Source organism: Mobula hypostoma, chromosome 3 (assembly GCF_963921235.1).
Source record: "Mobula hypostoma chromosome 3, sMobHyp1.1, whole genome shotgun sequence".
Lineage (NCBI taxonomy): Eukaryota > Metazoa > Chordata > Chondrichthyes > Myliobatiformes > Myliobatidae > Mobula > Mobula hypostoma.
The window spans coordinates 227,183,178-227,204,161 of NC_086099.1; the positions used below are offsets into that span (position 1 = coordinate 227,183,178).

The 20,984-nt window shown below is 50.1% G+C and overlaps 1 protein-coding gene across 2 annotated transcripts in view; it reads left to right on the plus strand.

Moving 5' to 3' along the window:
• mroh1 (maestro heat-like repeat family member 1) overlaps nucleotides 1-20,984 on the plus strand; it is a 141,921-nt gene that overhangs the window by 75,984 nt on the left and 44,953 nt on the right. The window contains exons 21-27 of one of the 2 annotated variants that reach the window (XM_063044670.1): nucleotides 368-490; nucleotides 6,028-6,174; nucleotides 7,524-7,550; nucleotides 9,520-9,642; nucleotides 15,269-15,348; nucleotides 18,280-18,415; nucleotides 19,555-19,650. In XM_063044670.1, coding sequence (XP_062900740.1) covers nucleotides 368-490; nucleotides 6,028-6,174; nucleotides 7,524-7,550; nucleotides 9,520-9,642; nucleotides 15,269-15,348; nucleotides 18,280-18,415; nucleotides 19,555-19,650 — 732 coding nt within the window. The remainder of the gene's footprint in view (nucleotides 1-367; nucleotides 491-6,027; nucleotides 6,175-7,523; nucleotides 7,551-9,519; nucleotides 9,643-15,268; nucleotides 15,349-18,279; nucleotides 18,416-19,554; nucleotides 19,651-20,984) is intronic. The other variant, XM_063044671.1, reaches the window with a different exon arrangement.

A 20,984-nucleotide genomic window follows, 5' to 3' on the forward strand; every position in this document is an offset into this window, starting at 1 on the left:
TTTAGGACCGAGATTAGGAAAAACTTCTTCACACAGAGAGTGGTGAATCTGTGGAATTCTCTGCCACAGCAAACTGTTGAGGCCAGTTCATTGGCTATATTTAAGAGGGAGTTAGATATGGCCCTTGTGGCTACGGGGGTCAGGGGGTATGGAGGGAAGGCTGGGGCGGGGTTCTGAGTTGGATGATCAGCCATGATCATAATAAATGGCGATGCAGGCTCGAAGGGCCGAATGGCCTACTCCTGCACCTATTTTCTTTGTTTCTATGTTAACTCCTGGCTGGTGTTTCCGCCCTCCCGGTCTGCGGGCTCCCAGGAGTCAGTATTGCCCCCTCACCAGACTAACACGGGTGACCTGTACCACACAGGGCGTGGCTGTCTGCGTGGGCTTCTGTGCCACCACACACCTGGACGATACCCTCTCCAAACTGGAGGACTTCAGCAAGTCTGACATCTTTAAGAAATCTCCCAGTCTCTTCAACATCCTTAAGGTAGGAGACGGCAGAAAAGTTTGAAAGCACTTACCACTAGGCTCAAGGATAGCTTCTACCCCACTGTTACAGGACTTCTGAACTGTTTTAAAGATGAATTCTTGTACATTATTTATTTACCCGCACTGCACTCTCTCTGTAAACGTAACACTTTATTCTGTGTTCTGTTCCCCTTTTATACTACCTCAATGTACTTATAAGGCCATAAAACCATAAAGTGTAAGAGCAGAATTAGGCCATTTGGCCCATCGAGTCTGCTCTGCCATTTCATCATGGCTGATCCATTTTCCCTCTCAGCCCCACTCTTCTGTTTCTTCCCATATCATAGAAACATAGAAAATAGGTGCAGGAGTAGGCCATTCGGCCCTTCGAGCCTGCACCGCCATTTATTATGATCATGGCTGATCATCCAACTCAGAACCCCGCCCCAGCCTTCCCTCCATACCCCCTGATCCCCGTAGCCACAAGGGCCATATCTAACTCCCTCTTAAATATAGCCAATGAACTGGCCTCAACTGTTTCCTGTGGCAGAGAATTCCACAGATTCACCACTCTCTGTGTGAAGAAGTTTTTCCTAATCTCGGTCCTAAAAGGCTTCCCCTCTATCCTCAAACTGTGGCCCCTCGTTCTGGACTTCCCCAACATCGGGAACAATCTTCCTGCATCTAGCCTGTCCAATCCCTTTAGGATTTTATACGTTTCAATCAGATCCCCCCTCAATCTTCTAAATTCCAACGAGTACAAGCCCAGTTCATCCAGTCTTTCTTCATATGAAAGTCCTGCCATCCCAGGAATCAATCTGGTGAACCTTCTTTGTACTCCCTCTATGGCAAAGATGTCTTTCCTCAGATTAGGGGACCAAAACTGCACACAATACTCCAGGTGTGGTCTCACCAAGGCCTTGTACAACTGCAGTAGTACCTCCCTGCTCCTGTACTCGAATCCTCTCGCTATAAATGCCAGCATACCATTCGCCTTTTTCACCGCCTGCTGTACCTGCATGCCCACTTTCAATGACTGGTGTATAATGACACCCAGGTCTCGTTGCACCTCCCCTTTTCCTAATCGGCCACCATTCAGATAATAATCTGTTTTCCTATTTTTGCCACCAAAGTGGATAACTTCACATTTATCCACATTAAATTGCATCTGCCATGAGTTTGCCCACTCACCCAACCTATCCAAGTCACCCTGCATCCTCTTAGCATCCTCCTCACTGCTAACACTGCCACCCAGCTTCGTGTCATCCGCAAACTTGGAGATGCTGCATTTAATTCCCTCATCCAAGTCATTAATATATATTGTAAACAACTGGGGTCCCAGCACTGAGCCTTGCGGTACCCCACTAGTCACCGCCTGCCATTCTGAAAAGGTCCCGTTTATTCCCACTCTTTGCTTCCTGTCTGCTAACCAATTCTCCACCCACACCAATACCTTACCCCCAATACCGTGTGCTTTAAGTTTGCACACTAATCTCCTGTGTGGGACCTTGTCAAAAGCATTTTGAAAATCCAAATATACCACATCCACTGGTTCTCCCCTATCCACTCTACTAGTTACATCCTCAAATAATTCTATGAGATTCGTCAGACATGATTTTCCTTTCACAAATCCATGCTGACTTTGTCCGATCATTTCACCGCTTTCCAAATGTGCTGTTATCACATCTTTGATAACTGACTCCAGCAGTTTCCCCACCACCGACATTAGGCTAACTGGTCTATAATTCCCCGGTTTCTCTCTCCCTCCTTTTTTAAAAAGTGGGGTTACATTAGCCACCCTCCAATCCTCAGGAACTAGTCCAGAATCCAATGAGTTTTGAAAAATTATCACTAATGCATCCACTATTTCTTGGGCTACTTCCTTAAGCACTCTAGGATGCAGACCATCTGGCCCTGGGGATTTATCTGCCTTTAATCCCTTCAATTTACCTAACACCACTTCCCTACTAACCAATCACGAACCTGTAAACCTCTGCCTTAAGTATACATGAAGACTTGACCTCCTCAGTTGCCTGTGGCAAAGAATTCCTCCGATTCACCAGCCTCTGGCGAGAGCAGTTCCTCCTCATCTACGTTCTAAAAGGATGCCGCTCTATTCTGAGGCTGTGACCCCTGGTCTGAGACTCCCCCTCTGTAGGAAATATCCACTCTATCGAGGCCTTTCAACATTCAGTAAGTTTCAATAAGGTCGCCCCTCATTCTTCTGAACTCCAATGAGTACAGGCCCAGAGCCGTTCAATCCCAGAATCATTTCCGTGAACCTCCTTTGAACCCTCTCCAATATCAGCACATCCTTTCTAAGATAAGGGGCCCAAAACTGCTCACAATACTCCAACTGAGGCCTCACCAGTGCTTTATAAAGTTTCAACATTAGACCTTGCTTTTATATTCTAGTCTTCTTGAAATGAGTGCTAACATTGCATTTGCCTTTCTCACCAGACTCAACCTGCAAATTAGCCTTTAGGGAATCGTGCACAAGGATCCCAAGTCCCTTTGCACTTCTCAGTTTTGAATTTTCTCCCCACTTAGAAAATAGTTTATGCATTTATTTCTTCTACCAAAGTGCATGACTGTAGACTTTCCTGACACAGTATTCCATCTGCCACTTCATTGCCCATTCTCCGGATGTGTTTAAGTCCTTCTGCAACCCCTCTACTTCCTCAAAACTACCCACCCCTCCACCTATCTTCATATCGTCTACAAATGTTGCAACAAAGCCATCAATTCCATCATCCAAATCATTGACATATAACGTAAAAAGAATCAGTCCCAACAGAGACCCCTGTAGAACATCATTAGTCACCAGCAGCCAGCCAGAAAAGACTCCCTTCATTCCCACTCTTTGCCTCCTGCCTATCAACTGCTGCCTTATCCATGCTAGAGTATTTCCTGTAATACCATGGGCTCTTGTTCAGCAGCCTCACGTGTGGCACCTTCTCAAAGGCCTTCTGAAAATCCAAGTGCACAACATCCACCAATTCTCCTTTGTCTATCCTGCTTGTTGTTTCTTCAAAGAATTCTGACAGGTTTGTCAAGCAAGATTTTCCCTTGAGGAAACCATGTTGACTACAGCTTATTTTATCATGTCCCTCCAAGTACCCCAAAACCAAATCCTTTCTTTTCTTCTGCCTCTCTCCCTTTCTGAAGAGGGGAGTGACATTTGCAATTTTATAGTCCTCCGGAACCATTCCAGAATCTAGTGATTCTTGAAAGATCATTAGTAATGCCTCCACAAATTCCAGCCAATGCTGCTGTGCCATCATCCTTGCCAGTGTTCTTTTCCAATCAATTGGGATGGAAAGACAAACTCCAAGGCAGAGTACAAAGTAAATGGCAGGATACTTGGTAGTGTGGAGGAGCAGAGGGATCTGGGGGTACATGTCCACAGATCCCTGAAAGTTGCCTCACAGATGGATAGGGTAGTTAAGAAAGCTTATGGGGTGTTAGCTTTCATAAGTTGAGGGATAGAGTTTAAGAGTCGCGATGTAATGATGCAGCTCTATAAAACTCTGGTTAGGCCACACTTGGAGTACTGTGTCCAGTTCTGGTCACCTCACTATAGGAAGGATGTGGAAGCATTGGAAAGGGTACAGAGGAGATTTACCAGGATGCTGCCTGGTTTAGAGAGTATGCATTATGATCAGAGATTAAGGGAGCTAGGGCTTTACTCTTTGGAGAGTAGGAGGATGAGAGGAGACATGATTGAGGTGTACAAGATACTAAGAGGAATAGATAGACTGGATAGCCAGCGCCTCATCCCCAGAGCACCACTGCTTAATACGCGAGGACATGGCTTTAAGGTAAGGGGTGGGAAGTTCAAGGGGGATATTAGAGGAAGGTTTTTTACTCAGAGAGTGGTTGGTGCGTGGAATGCACTGCCTGAGTCAGTGGTGGAGGCAGATACACTAGTGAAGTTTAAGAGACTACTAGACAGGTATATGGAGGAATTTAAGGTAGGGGGTTATATGGGAGGCAGTGTTTGAGGGTCAGCACAACTTTGTGGGCCGAAGGGCCTGTAATGTGCTGTACTATTCAATGTTCTATGTTCAATTCTTGCCATCTCCTCTCTCGTGCCTCCCTTTACTCCACTGTAATAATGACACATCTGACTTTAGCTTCTCCCTCTCAAATTACAGGGGGAATTCTATCATATTATGATCACTCCTCACGGTTCTTTTACCTTAAGCTCGTTAATCAAATCTGGTTCATTACACAACATCCACTCCAGAATAGCTGATCCCCTAGTGGGCTCAGCCATGAGCTGCTCTAAAAAGCCATTTTGTAGGTATTCTTCAAATTCTTTCTCTTGGGATCCAGTACCAATTTGATTTTACCAATCTACCTTCATATTTAAATCCCCCATGATTATCGTAACATTTTGCAAACCTTTTCTATCTTCTGTCGTAATTTGTAACCCACTTTTCGAGGGCCTGTGTATAACTCCCACCAGAGTCTTTTTACCTTTGCTGTTTCTTAACTCTATCCACAAGGATTCTACGTCTTTCAATCCTATGTCACCTCTTTTGAAGGATTTGATTTCATCTTTTACCAGCAGAGCCTCCCAACCCCCTCTACCTCCCTGCCTGTTGTTTCAAAACAATATATATCTCAGGATGTTAAACTCCCAATTATGATCTTCTTTTAGCCGCAACTCGGTGTTCACGTCATACCTGCCAATCTCTAGCTGCGCTGCAAGATCATCTACTTTGTTCAGTATACTGCATGCATTCAAATGGTCCCATGTGCATCACCCATTTGGATTTTGTCCCCCTGTTAGACTGCAACTCATCCCACTGACTGCCATTTTGCCCTGTCATCTGTCTGTCCTTCCTCACAGTCTCAGAAGATTCTGCTTCTGCTTGTAAACCAACAGCTCTATCAGTCCGCTTCCCTTCCCCCTGCCAAATTAGTTTCAACCCTCCCCGACAGCTCCAGCATACCTGCCTGCAAGGATATTGGTCCCCTTGGGTTCGGGTGTAAACTTGTCCCCTTTGTACCAGTTGTTCCTTCCCCAGAAGAGATCCCAATGATCCATAAATCTGAACCTCTGCCCCCTGCCCCAGTTCCTCACCTGTCTAATCATCCTGTTCTTGCCCTCAATGGCACCTGGCACAAGCAGCAATCCAGAGATTACTACCCTGGAGGTCCAAGCCTTTCGCTTTCTACCTCGCTCCCTAAATTCTCTCTTCAGGACATTCCTCTCTCTTCCCCTGCCCATATCAGTGGTACCAATATGTACCAAGACTTCTGGCTGCTCACCCTCACCCTTTAGAATGCCATGGACCCGATCCGAGATGTCCCTGGGAGGCAACATACCATCCGGGCGTCTGGAATGATCTTTCTGGATGGCAGGCGAACAAAGGTTTTCCGCTGTATCTTGGTACAATAATAAACGGATAGTAGCTCTGACAATGTGCTAATCCCACACAATCCCCCTTCTGCTGGGCTCTCCCGCCCTCACGGTTGGACTGGGATGCCTGAGCCTGTGGTGACGGTAGCACTGACCCAACTCCTGTATGCGTGGCCCCTCCGCAGGACAAGTCAGACATGGATGTGGAGAAGGCGAAGAGTACGCTGATCCTGTGTTACGGCTACCTGACGTTGCACGCTCCCCAGGACCGGATCCTGTTCAGGGTGCAGAAAGACGTCGTCAAACGCGTCCTCAGCCACTTCAACACCAAGGTACGAGCTTGCTGCTTCCCAACTCTCTCCCCGAACATCCCAGTCCATCTGGCCGGTGTTCCACCTGGAGGCAACTTCTTCATGGGTGCTTGGTATACAGAACGAGTTGATGGGGAAGCAGTCGAGGCAGATATACTTACAGTGACAGCTTTACTCTGTGTCTGACCCCGGGAGTGTGTGATGGGACGGTGTGGTGGGAGTTTCACTCTGTGTCTGACCCCAGGAGTGTGTGATGGGACGGTGCAGAGAGAGTTTCACTCTGTGTCTGACCCCGGGAGTGTGTGATGGGACGGTGTGGTGGGAGTTTCACTCTGTGTCTGACCCCAGGAGAGTGTGATGGGACGGTGCGGAGAGAGTTTCACTCTGTTTCTGACCCCGGGAGTGTGTGATGGGACGGTGGGGAGGGAGTTTCACTCTGTGTCTGACCCCGGGAGTGTGTGATGGGACGGTGTGGAGGGAGTTTCACTCTGTGTCTGACCCAGGGAGTGTGTGATGGGACGGTGTAGAGGGAGCTTCACTCTGTGTCTGACCCCAGGAGAGTGTGATGGGACGGTGCGGAGGGAGTTTCACTCTGTGTCTGACCCCAGGAGTGTGTGATGGGACGGTGTGGCGGGAGCCTCACTCTGTGTCTGACCCTGGGGGTGTGTGATGGGATGGTGCAGAGGGAGATTCACTCTGTTTCTGACCCAGGAATGTGTGATAGGATGGTGTAGGGGGCAGTTTCACACTGTGTCTGACCCCGGGAGTGTGTGGTGGAATGGTGTAAGGGGCCGTTTCACTCTGTGTCTGACCCCAGGAGTGTGTGATGGGACGGTGTGGAGGGAGCTGCACTGTGTGTCTGACTCCGCGAGGGTGTTATGGGACGGGGTGGCGGGAGCCTCACTCTGTGTCTGACCCCAGGAGAGTGTGATGGGACGGTGTAGGGGGCAGTTTCACTCTGTGTCTGACCCCGGGAGTGTGTGATGGGATGGTGTGGAGGGAGATTCACTCTGTTTCTGACCCTGGGAGTGTGTGATGGGACAGTGTAGGGGGCAGTTTCACTCTGTTTCTGACCCAGGAATGTGTGATAGGATGGTGTAGGGGGCAGTTTCACACTGTGTCTGACCCCGGGAGTGTGTGGTGGAATGGTGTAAGGGGCAGTTTCACTCTGTGTCTGACCCTGGGAGTGTGTGATGGGACAGTGTGGAGGGAGTTTCACTCTGTGTCTGACCCCGGGAGTGTGTGATGGGACGGTACAGGGGGCAGTTTCACTGTCCTGGGAGTACGTGCTGCCTCGGTGGATTTGAGTGGGGGGTTTTCCGGTTACATTATCTCTGGGATTTGCTGATTTCCTTTCACTTGTCTCACAGGTTCTGGGCATTAAAGTTGAGACCAAGGTAGAGTGTGACCCCTCAGCTCCATCCGTACTGGTTTGTCCTCACCCTCTCCTCCGGAGGAGTTTAATCCTTCCCTCACTCACATCCTGAGCTTCACACTCTGACTAACCCTCTGATCTCTGTTCTCTGTCCTGGGATTGTTGTTGGCTCTGCGTTCGAGTTCCCAGCCCATCAGTGCTGCCCTCCCCCAGCCACGTCACTGTCACCCGCCTTGGCATCCCGGCCAGGGCAGACCATTCTGGAGACTGGAGGCAAGCTGGGACATAAATTTATTCTGAAGTAGAAACACCTGGAGTCAGTGTGGACGGGTGGAGGAGTTCACACTGGCAGTCCCACTGAGAAAGGAAGACCCTTCTCAGTGGACTGTTGTGCTTGGAGGAGGCCACTCAGTCCATCCTGCCTGTGCTGGGCCTTCCCACTCCCATTGTTCTGTAACCATCCCCTCCCTCCGCGGGGCCTCCAGCCCACGTGCCACAGCGCCGCAAACCCTCCAAGGCTCTCCCCTCTCCTCGTGCCTTCAACCTACCAAAAACCCCTCCCTCCTCTAGCTCCTGCTCCCAAACGGGGAGACAAGGAACGACAGATGCTGGAATCAGGAACGACGCAGAAGCTTGTGGGGTTGTCTGTGGAGGGACAGGCACCATTTCAGGTTGAGAATGGAGTGAGTAGAGGGGGAGATCACTGGTGCAGTCTGGAGCAGGGAGGAAACCTGCCTGTCTCACCTTCCCTGGGAAAGACATGATTTGGAAAACGTGCATAGATGTTGCCAGCAGTTGAGGTCCTGAGTTATGGGGGAGGGTTGGGCAGGCTAGGACTTTATTTACTGAAGTGTAGGAGACTGAGGAGGCCTCAGTTTAAAAAAAAATTATCATAAATCAGAATTGTAAGTAGAGCAACAGGTGAGGTCGTGTTCATGGTCCATTGAGAAATCAGACGGGAGAGGGGAAGAAGCTGTTTCTAAAACATAGTGTGTGTCTTCAGGTTCCTGTACCTCCTCCATGACTATAGCAATGAGAAGAGGGCATGCGCTGGGTGATGGGTGTCCTTAGTGATGATTACCACCTTCTTGAAGATGACCTTGATGCTGGGGAGGCTGGTGCCCACGATGGAAATGACGGTGTTTACAACTTTCTGCAGCTTTTTCCAATCCTGTGCAGTGGCCCTCCCCAACCCCCCCAACCCCCGCCAGACAGAGACACCACCATTTAGAATGCTGTCCCCAGTACATCTGCAGAAATCTGCGAGAGTCTTTGGTGACGTACTGATTCTCCTCAAAACCCCGAATGAAATACAGTTACTGGCTGCATCCAGGAGAGATCCTCGGGTGTTGAAACTGCTGACCGGATCCGCTGCTGGCCCCAGAATGCAAGGGTTTAATTTAGAATTTTTAGAATTTAATTTAGAGTATCTTTATTGTCATTGTTGTGGAGCAATGAAACACAGTTTAGCAGCTCAATGTTTTGCAGCATGACAAAGAATATATACATAAATAAACTCTAAAACCTCAGGAGTGCAGTCCAAAATTAATAATATATGGATGGGGGGGGTAGGACTATTGCACACCTGCCATTCCTGGAAGTGTGATGCATTTAGCTGCCACCGTCTTAAGAGGGGGGCAGGAGAAGGGAAGGGAAGGTCTGGACTAGTAACCCTGCCCCACAGCCCACTTCTAACCCAACCCCACCCTTCTCCTGTCAAACGCCCTCTCCAACTGATCCCTGCACAGGCACTGTTAGAACTTGGCTGAAGTGCAGGACTGTCCCACATTCCAGAGGAAGGGGTTCAGGGACACCTGATTTATCTAATTACCACTTCCGAGCTCTTTCCCTCCACATTTCTCCAAAGCTTCTTCCTGGATTGTAACCTCTGATTTCTAGTTGCAACTAATTCCCTTCCTGCTTTTCTGTGCTCTGACCTGTTGTGTTGGTTTTGTTGTTGCCTGGGTTGTGATCTCTCACTCCCTCCCCAGGATTTGACCATTAAGCTCAGTCTGATGAAGACACTCACCTTGATAGCCAGGGCAGTTCACGCCTGTGAGAAGACCCACCCCTTCACCTTCTTACAGAAGGGGGAGCTGTTGCTCTACATGCAGGTATGTTAGATTGGGATGTAGAATTGTTACTTTTCTCAGTGTTTAACTGTACTGTGCTTGCTTGTATTTTTGTATAATTATCATCATTATGTGCTGTGTCATATGTATATAGGCATCTGTTAGTCTCATGAGACCATGGATTTGCGCCTTGGAAGGTTTCCAGGGCGCAGGCCTGGGCAAGGTTGTATGGAAGACCAGCAGTTGCCCATGCTGCAAGTCTTCCCTTCCACGCCACCGATGTTGTCCAAGGGAAGGGCATTAGGACCCATACAGCTTGGCACCAGTGTCGTCGCAGAGCAATGTGTGATTAAGTGCCTTGCTCAAGGACACAACACGCTGCCTCAGCCAAGGTTCGAACTAGCGACCTTCAGATCACTAGACGAACGCCTTAACCATTTGGCCACACGTCATATGATATCATCATTATGTGCTGTGTCACATGACATTATCATTATGTGCTGTGACGTGGGCGATCGTGGACTCTGTGACCATGATTGTTCTTGGCAACTTTTTCTGCAGAAGTGGTTTGCCATTGCCGCCTTCTGGGCAGTGTCTCTCCAAGACAGGTGACCCCAGCCATTGTCAATACTCTTTAGAGATTGTCAACCAGGCGTCAGTGGTCACATAACCAGGACTTGTGATGTGTACCAGCTGCTCCCATGGCTTCACGTCACCCTGATCGGAGGGGGTGCTAAACAGGTGCTACACCTTGCCCGAGGGTGACCTGCAGGCTAGCGGAGGGAAGGAGCTCCTTACACCTCCTTTGGTAGCGACGTATCTCTACCCCCCCCAGGCTATTTTTATATCGTCACCGACACGAGATTTAAAATTTGTGTCCTATGGCCACTTTATTAAATTTTACAAGAACAAAGAAGAAGAAGAAGTAGTGGTTGAAAGAACAAAGACCTGACTAAAGAGTAGCTGTGGCTGCCTCATACTGAGACGAGAGATAACACGAATTCCAGTGATAATTAGCTTATAAAATAGTCAGATTCCACTGGCGTGAGGCCTGATACTGTAAACTGAGAAGCTTCCTGAAAAAATATAGAAGCGACTATACCGCTGTGTATTGGAAAATTCTACAGAAGAAACTTATTTATTTTCTAGAAACGTATTACTTTTCAGTAGGAGGTGTCATGCTACATGAATCTGGCTATTTTATACTTTCAGTTTATTGTCATTCAACCGTACACGTGTGTATCACCAAACGAAACAAAGTGCACAAGGTGCACGGTGCATAAAACAATCAAAGTTAAAAGGAAATTTAAAAGTAAAATTTATGATCGGAGTACCAACATGTCACCACATCCAACCCTGAGATTCTTTTTCCTGCAGGCATACTTAGCAAATCGATAGAATAATAACCATGAGCTGTAAACATCACAAACTGTTAATTATAAACAAACTGTGTGCAGGGATATAAATAAATAGTGAGCAAGAAATGACAGTGTACCAGAGTCCCTAAATGAATGAAATTATCCCCTCTGTCAGGAGCCTGATGGTTGAGGGGTAGTAACTGGTTTTGAACCTGGTGGTGGTGTGAGTCCTGAGGCTGCCGATGGCAGCAGTGAGAAGAGAGCATGGTCTGGGTGGTGAGGGTCTCGGATGATGGATGCTGCTTTTTTACAGCATCATTTCACGTAGATGTGCTCAGTGGCTGGAGGGTCTTACCTGTGATGTACTGGGCTGAATCCACTATCTTTTGAAGGGTTTTTCACTCGAAGGCCTTGCTGTTCCTGTACCAGGCCCTAATGCAGCCACTCATCTCACTTGCCACCACACATTTGCCGAGGTTTTCGATGACATGTTGAATCTCTGCAGTCTCCTGAGGAAACAGATACTTCTTAATCTATCAGAAATAAATTTGCAGAGAAAAAGTGCATTTGTGGCACAAGTTAACACTTGAAATAACATCACCACAAAAAAATGAACAAAGCTAAATTTATTTATTAACAAAATTATTACCACAAATAAACTAAGGTTATTACCACAAAGTAACACTAACACAAATAAATTAACCAAAAAAAAGCATATTTTTGGCACATTTAAAAAGAAAACAGTATAACTCTACTGGCCCTTCATGCGTGATGAGATGTGGGTGGTGACGGGGAGTTCAGCGGCCCCACAGTCTGGGGGAAGAGACCGTTGCCCATCCCAACAGCTCTTATCCTAATGCTGCTGTACAGGTTAAATGTTATCAGTGGAAGTTTTGTTGTCTTTTGTCGAGTATGTGAAGCTCACGTCTATTTTTTAGTCTGGTCTTTACTTTGTCCTCCTCGTTCCCAATTCTTGTAACACTTAATGAAACAGCCGGACACAATATGATTTCTGCCTCATTCCTGACCTCTGAGGAGCATCTGAATCCCGAAAACATCAGGATCCAATAGATAATGGCCTCAAACTGTTGCCAGGGTGGGGGGCTGGTCACAGAATGTACAGTGGGGGTTCATGACCAGTATGCCTGTACCTCAGAGTGTTCCCGGGGGGGGTCACAGAATGTACAGTGGGGGTTCATGACCAATATGTCTGTACCTCAGAGTGTTCCCGGGGTGGGGGTCACAGAATGTACAGTGGGGGTTCATGACCAGTATGCCTGTACCTCAGAGTGTTCCCGGGGGGGGGGGTCACAGAATGTACAGTGGGGGTTCATGACCAGTATGCCTGTACCTCAGAGTGTTCCCGGGGTGGGGGTCACAGAATGTACAGTGGGGGTTCATGACCAATATGTCTGTACCTCAGAGTGTTCCCGGGGGGGGGTCACAGAATGTACAGTGGGGGTTCATGACCAATATGTCTGTACCTCAGAGTGTTCCCGGGGGGGGGGGTCACAATGTACGGTGCTGGGGGTTCATGACCAGTATGCCTGTACCTCAGAGTGTTCCCGGGGGGGGGGGGGGGGTCACAGAATGTACAGTGGGGGTTCATGACCAATATGTCTGTACCTCAGAGTGTTCCCGGGGGGGGGTCACAATGTACGGTGCTGGGGGTTCATGACACTGTTCATACCAGTGTGTTGTAACTTTTATCGTTAATATGATGATACAGCGTGGTAACTGGCCCTTCTGGCCCAGTGAGCCCGCACTGCCCGATTACACCCGCGACACCAGTGAACAGACTGACTCATAAGACAGCAGAATTAGGCCAATTAGGCCACTGAGTGTGCTCCTCCATTCTTCTACCTTAACCCGTCACCCTTTCTCTGGGGCATTGCCAGAATTCCATGGGCCAATAGCAGGCCTATCAGTGCTGTGGCTTCCAGTTCCACCACACGACTTGGTATGTCTTCCAGGCAAAAAGCCTTCCTGTCCCAGGAGTGAGGCCTGTGCAGCTTCTGTTGGCTTTTCTGTATCTCTGGTTGCTATCTCCATGCCCAACCCTTGTCCTTTCACAGCTGGGGTTGGGACCGAACGTACTGGAGTTCCATTCCATCATGGCTGATTTATTATCCCTCTCAACCCCATTCACCTGCCTTCTCCCCGTAACCTTTGATGCCTGGACTGATCAAGAACTTTTCATCATCTGCTTTAACTATAAGTAAAGGTGGGACGAGACGGGATAGCAGTTCAGCATGGACTAGATGGGCTGAAGGACCTGTTTCTGTGCCATCTGACTCAAATCTTTGTGGCCCCAACTAATCAGGAACCTATTAGCCTCCACTTTGAACCTAGCCAGTGGCTTGGTCTCCACAGCCGTCTGTGGCAATGAATTCCACAGATTCATCACCCACTGGCTAAAGAAATTTCTTCTCATCTCCATTCTAAAAGGACATCCTCAGAATAGAGGCTGTGTCCTCTGGTCGTAGACTCTCCCACCACAGGAAACATCCTCTCCACATCCACTCTATCAAGGCCTTTCACCATTCGATAGCTTTCAATGAGGTCACCCCTCATTCTTCTGAATTCCAGTGAATACAGGCCCAGAGCCATCAAACACTCTTCATATGACAAACTGTTCAAACCTGGAATCATTTTCGTGAACCTCCTTTGAACTCTCTCCAGTTTCAGCATATCCTCCCTAAGATAAGGGGCTCAAACCTGCTCGCTATACTCCAAGTGAGGCCACACTGGTGCTTTATAAAGTCTCAACATTACATCCTTGCTTTTATATTCTAGTCCTCTTGAAATGAATGCTAACATTGCCTTTGCCTTCCTCACCAGACTCAACCTGCAAAACCCTGCACAAGGACTTCCAAGTCCCTTTGCACCTCAGTTTTCTTTTGTATTTTTTCTCCTTTTAGAAAAAATCAACCTTTCATTCCTTCTACCAAAGTACATGACAATACACGTCCGGAATCTGTAGTCCACCTCTCATTTCTTTGCTCTTTCTCTGAATCTGAGTCCTTCTGCAGCCTCCCTCCATCTTCAAAATTACCTGCCCTCCCACCTTTTTTCATATCATCTGCAAACTTTGCAACAAAGCCATCTATTCCATCATCCAAGTCATTCACATATGTAAAAAGGATCGGTCCCAACACAGACCCCTGTGGAACATCACTAGTCATCGGCAGCCAGTCAGAAAAGGCTCCCTTTATTCCCACTCTTTGCTGTCTGCCAATCATTCACTGCTTTATCCATGCTAGAATCTTTCCTATAATACCAGGGGCTCGTAGCTTGTTAAAGCAGCCTCATGTGTGGCACCTTGTCAAAGGCCGTCTGAAAGTCCCAAGTACAGAATGTCAACCAATTCTCCCTTATCCATTTTGCTTGTTCTTCAAAGAATTCCAACGGATTTGTCAGGCAAGATTTTCCCTTGAGGAACCCGTGCTGACTATGGCCTATTTTATCATGGGCCTCCAAGAACCCAGAGACCTCATCCTTAATAATCAACCCCAACATCTTCCCAACCACTGAGGTCAGACTAACTGGCCTGTAGTTTCCATTCTTCTGCCTCTCTCTCTTGAAGAGTGGAGTGACATTGCCAATTTTCCATGTTCCAGAACCATTCCAGAATATAGTGATTCTTGAAAGATCGCTATTAATGTCTTCAGCCACCTCTTTCAGGACCCTGGGGTGTACATCATCTGGTCCAGGTGACTTATCTACCGTCAGACCTTTCAGTCCAGTGTTCACGGTTACGGTTTCTCTGATACACAAGTGGGAAATCCTATGAACAGTACCGGATATAGCCCACTCCATCACGGATAAAGCCCTCCCCACGATTGAGCACATCGGCACAGAGCATCTAGAACAAGCCCTCTTCTCACTGCTGCCAGCAGGAAGAAGGTGCCAGAGCCTCAGGACCCAACAGGAACTGTTACTACCCCTCGACCATCAGGCTCTTGAACCCGAGGGGATAACTTCATTCACCCCATCACTGAACCGTTCCCACAACCTCTGGACTCACTTTCAAGGACTCTTCATCTCATATTCTCAATATTTACTGCCGTATAAATTGGAATTTACTACTTTTTTAGTTTATTTGTATTTGCTGTGAATGCCCACAGGGAAATGAATCCCAGGGTTCTGTGTGGTGACATGTGCGTCCTGTGATAATAAATTTACTTTGAACTTGGGTAGAGGTGGCTCTATGCAGTGGCTGTGCAACATTATATAGGGTAGCACTGTCTTCCGTGATGGTGCAGGGACATAGTGCTCTAACCTTCTTCCCATTCCTTCCTCGGAGGCAGGATTTGATCAGAGTGGAACCATTGGACACACTGAGGACCCCCATCCGACAGCAAGCTATCACCACCTGCACTCATCTGCTGTATCCTGCAAAGTACAACTGTAGGCATGGGGAATCACACTCTGAGGGAGGGTCACACTGTGGGAGGGGTGGTACTGAGGGAGGGTCACACTGTGGGAGGGGCAGTACTGAGGGAGGGTCACACTGTGGGAGGGGCGGTACTGAGGGAGGGTCACATTGTGGGAGGGGCAGTACTGAGGGAGGGTCACACTGTGGGAGGGGCGGTATTGAGGGAGGGTCACAATGTGGGAGGGGCGGTACTGAGGGAGGGTCACACTGTGGGAGGGGTGATACCGAGGGAGGGTCACACTGTGGGAGGGGTGGTACTGAGGGAGGGGCGGTACCGAGGGAGGGTCACACTGTGGCAGGGGCGGTACCGAGGGAGGGTCACACTGTGGCAGGGGCGGTACCGAGGGAGGGTCACACTGTGGGAGGGGTGGTACCGAGGGAGGGTCAGTACTGAGGCAGAGCGGTGAGAAGGTTGTGTTTTGTCCCCAGTAATAGTAGGTTATACTTGTACTTTATACTTTATTGTCACCAAACAATTGGTACTAGAACGTACAATCATCACAGCGATATTTGATTCTGTGCTTCACACTCCCTGGATTACAAATATTAAAGATATTAAAAATAGTTAAAATTAGTAAATAATAAAAATTTTAATTATAAATCTTACATAGAAAATAGAAAAGGGAAAGTAAGGTAGTGCAAAAAAACCGAGAGGCAGGTCCGGATATTTGGAGGGTACGGCCCAGATCTAGGTCAGGATCCGTTCAGCAGTCTTATCACAGTTGGAAAGAAGCTGTTCCCAAAATGGGTCGCATGAGTCTTCAAACTCCTGAGCCTTCTCCCGGAGGGAAGAGGGACGAAAAGTCTGTTGGCTGGGTGGGTCGTGTCCTTGATTATCCTGGCAGCACTGCTCCGACAGCGTGCGGTGTAAATTGAGTCCAAGGACGGAAGATTGGTTTGTGTGATGTGCTGCACCGTGTTCACGATCTTCTGCAGCTTCTTTCGGTCTTGGACAGGACAACTCCCATACCAGGTTGTGGTGCACTCTAGAAGAATGCTTTCTACGGTGCATCTAGAAAAATCAGTGAGGGTTTTAGGGGACAGGCCAAATTTCTTTAGTTTTCTCAGGAAGTAAAGGCGCTGGTGGGCCTTCTTGGCAGTGAACTCTGCTTGGTTGGACCAAGTCAGGTCATTTGTGATATTGACCCCAAGGAACTTAAAGCTTTTGACCTGTTCCACTTGCGCACTACCGATGTAAATTGGGTCGTGCAGTCCACTACTGCTTCTGAAGTCAACAACCAATTCCTTCGTCTTGCTGACGTTGAGGGATAGGTTATTGTCTTCGCACCATGCCACCAGGTTCTTAATTTCCTCTCTGTACTCAAATTCATCATTACCCGAGATACAGCCTACAATTGTTGTATCATTAGCAAACTTATGTATTGAGTTTGATGGAAACTTGGCCACACAATCATGGGTGTACAGTGAGTACAGCAGGGGGCTGAGTACACAGCCTTGTGGGGCACCGGTGCTCAGAGTGATTGTAGAGGAGAGCTTGTCCCCTATTTTTACAGCCTGGGTCCTGTCTGTGAGGAAGTTGAAGATCCAGCTGCAGATCTGAGTGCTAAGGCCCAGGTTCCGGAGCTTAGGAATCAGTTTATTTGGAGTGATGGTATTAAAGGCAGAGCTGTAGTCAATGAAAAGGAGCCTTACGTATGCGTCTTTATTCTCCAGATGTTCTAAGGAGGAATGTAGGACCAGAGAGATGGCATCTGCCATTGACCTGTTGCTCCGGTAGGCGAATTGCAAAGCGTCGAGGTTGACCGGTAGGCTGTGGTTGATGTGTGCCATAACCAATCTCTCAAAGCACTTCATAGCAATTGATGTCAGAGCCACAGGTCGATAGTCATTCAGGCATGCCACCTTGCTCTTCTTCGGCACTGCGATTATCGTTGCCTTCTTAAAACATGAGGGGATCTTAGACTGAAGCAAGGAGCAGTTGAAGATGTCAGCAAACACTCCAACTAGCTCACTTGCACAGGCTCTGAGAACCCGTCCTGGGACGCTATCTGGGCCCGTCGACTTCCTTGGATTTATCTTCAGGAAGGCCCTTCTAACATCCTCCTCAGTGACGATGAATCTCAATGCCACCAGGTCCGGTTCATCCGGAGGGAGCGGGACGCTTCTCTTCTGTTCGAATCTTGCGTAGCATATGTTAAGTTCGTCAGGAAGAGAAGCGCCACAGTTATTGATATTCCCAGCCTTTTCTTTGCACCCAGTGATCTCATTTAGACCCTGCATAGTCTACTGGCATCCCTCTGGTTATCCTGGGCTTCCAACTTGGCTCGATATTGCCTCTTGGCGCCCTTAATGTCTTTCCGGAGTTCACACCTGGATTCTGTGTAGTGACTAGTATCCCCGGACCTAAAAGCCGCAGCTCTAGCCTTGAAAAGGGACTTGACCTCATAATTCATCCAAGGTTTCCGGTTAGAGAATACCCGGATCATCTTGCGAGACACACAGTCCTCCGTGCATTTCCAAATAAAGTCCGTGACAGCTGAGGCATACTCATCGAGGTTAGCTGCTGAGTCCTTGAATACTGACCAGTCCACCGATTCAAAGCAGTCATGGAGGACCTCATCTGTTTCCTCCGTCCAATGCGACACTACTTTTGACACCGTGACCTCCCGCTTCAGTTTCTGTTTGTAAGCCGGGAGGAGGAGTACGGCCTGATGGTCCGATTTTCCGAAGTGAGGTCGTGGGACGGAACGGTAGGCATCCTTGACTGCTGTGTAGCAGTGGTCAAGTATATTTGGGCCTCTAGTGGGGCAGGAGACGTGTTGGTATAACTTTGGCAGCGCCTTTCTAATTACCCACTACTCCAGACAAAAGATTGTTTCTCCCTGGCATGTGTAGACTTGTTCTCCTTGACACTGTCTGCAGTAAGCTGGACCCACCTCTGGGTGAGGTGGAGACATTTGAACTGATCAAAACCTGCATGAACAGTGTGTTTGGGTTACTACCCCCTGCGATGGACAAAGGCAAGGACGAGAGCGGACCCAGTCTGAAAGAGAGAGAGGTGAGGAACAGGGTGGGCAGGGGCTATGAGGGACCCCACACCATGGGAGGGGCGGTACCGGGGGACGGTCACACTGTGGGAGGGGCGGTACTGGGGGACGGTCACACTGTGGGAGGGGCGGCACTGAGGGATGGTCACACTGTGGGAGGGGCGGCACTGAGGGACGGTCACACTGCGGGAGGGGCAGTACTGAGGGAGGGGTGGTTCTGAGGGAGGGTCACACTGTGAGAGGGGCGGTACCGAGGGAGGGTCACACTGTGGGGGTGGTTCTGAGGGAGGGTCACACTGTGAGAGGGGCGGTACTGAGGGAAGATCACACTGTGGGAGGGGTGGTACCGAGGGAGGGTCACACTGTGGGAGGGGTGGTTCTGAGGGAGGGTCACACTGTGAGAGGGGTGGTTCTGAGGGAGGGTCACACTGTGAGAGGGGTGGTGCCGAGGGAGGGTCACACTGTGGAGGGTGGTACTGAGGGGGGGCGTCACACTGTGGGAGTTGTGGTACCGAGGGAGGGTCACACTGTGGGAGGGGTGGTTCTGAGGGAGGGTCACACTGTGAGAGGGGTGGTTCTGAGAGAGGGTCATATGAAAGTTGCTGTTACAACAGCAAAACAAGCCACCCTTTCACCCACATGCACACAGACATGTGCACACACACACCTCTCCAGTCCTCGGCCCCAAATCTCAGACTCACAGACACCGGACCTGCAACCTGTTGTCCTTGGCCTGGATTTGGAGCTGTCGGGACGATGATGAAGGCAAGCATTTTGTCCACATTCTAGTCGGCTCCATTAGTTAATTGACTAGAGCCTTTACACTGGGGGACCAGAGACCATACAGCACGGAACAGGCCCTTCGGCCCACAACTAAATTACTGAACCAAATAAATCAGCAATCAGATGACGAACCGAACTAATTAATTCCTGCTGCCTACACAATGTCCATGTTCTTCCATTTTCCTCACACTCAGGTGTCTATCTAAACAACTCTTAAAGTTCCGTGATGTATCTGGGCAGTCGCCTTTACTGCTGGGGCCTATGGCGACCGTGTTTGGGAGCTGTTGCACTCTCCCTGTCGGAGCAGCTCTCCCCGGAACGGCAAGAGTTTGTCTTTGATCTCTGACAAAGCTGGTGTCACTTGCAGGTCCTTCTTGCCGAAACGTTGACTGCCCTGCAGGATCTCCTGAAGCAAGTCCTCCTGCAGGCCCTGAGCCCCAATGGGCTGCAGGCTGTGTTTAAGGTACGGGCAGCCCGAGGAGAGGAGAGGAGTGGAGTGGTCGAGGGAAGGGGGTCTGAAGGATGGGTCTTCGAGAAATGAAGGTGACCTCGCTTGGGGTTCCCGCTTGACACCGAACGGGCATTCAGGCGAAGGGAAATCTGCTGGGCTTGCAGAGGTGATTTCCGGAGTTAGGGAGGTCTGGGAGCAGTGATAACGGGCAGCTTAAGGTGTATCCGCAGCATGCGATTGAGTCAGAGCCTTCGTGAATAATTTCCGTGCCGAGTGACGAGGAACACGGCAACAGTTTCTCACACCTTATCCCCCACCCCCAACTAACTGGTCAGCGTACCGTGGGGAGGGAGAGTGAACGTGGGCACAGATGACCTGGCAGCAGGGCGAAGGGGAAGGGTATGTATGCCTACCCCTCTCTCCTCCCTACCCGTCCCCCCCTCCTCCCTACCCGTCCCCCCCTCCTCCCTACCCATCACCCCCCTCCCTACCCGTCTCCCCCTCCTCCCTACCCGTCCCCCCTCCGCCCTACCCGTCCCCCCCTCTCCTCCCTACCCGTCCCCCCCTCTCCTCCCTACCCGTCCCCCCCTCTCCTCCCTACCCGTCCCCCCTCTCCTCCCTACCCGTCCCCCCCTCTCCTCCCTACCCCCCTCTCCTCCCTACCCCCCTCTCCTCCCTACCTGTTCCCCCCTCCTCCCTACCCGTTCCCCCCTCCTCCCTACCCGTTCCCCCCTCCTCCCTACCCGTCCCCCCCTCCTCCCTACCCGTTCCCCCCTCCTCCCTACCCGTCCCCCCCTCCCTACCCGTCCCCCCTCCTCCCTACCCGCCCCCCCCCTCCTCCCTACCCGCCCCCCCTCCTCCCTACCCGCCCCCCCTCTCCTCCCTACCCGTCCCCCCCTCTCCTCCCTACCCGCCCCCCCCCTCCTCCCTACCCGTCCCCTCCTCTCCTCCCTACCCGTCCCCCCCCTCCTCCCTACCCGTCCCCCCCTCCTCCCTACCCGTCCCCTCCTCCTCCCTACCCGTCCCCCCCACTCCTCCCTACCCGTCCCCCCTCTCCTCCCTACCCGTCCCCCCTCTCCTCCCTACCCGTCTCCCCTCTCCTCCCTACCCGTCTCCCCTCTCCTCCCTACCCGTCTCCCCTCTCCTCCCTACCCGTCCCCCCTCTCCTCCCTACCCGTCCCCCTCTCCTCCCTACCCGTCCCCCCCTCCTCCCTACCCATCCCCCCCCCTCCCTACCCGTCCCCCCCTCCTCCCTACCCGTCCCCCCCTCTCCTCCCTACCCGTCCCCCCCTCTCCTCCCTACCCGTCCCCCCCTCTCCTCCCTACCCGTCCCCCCCTCTCCTCCC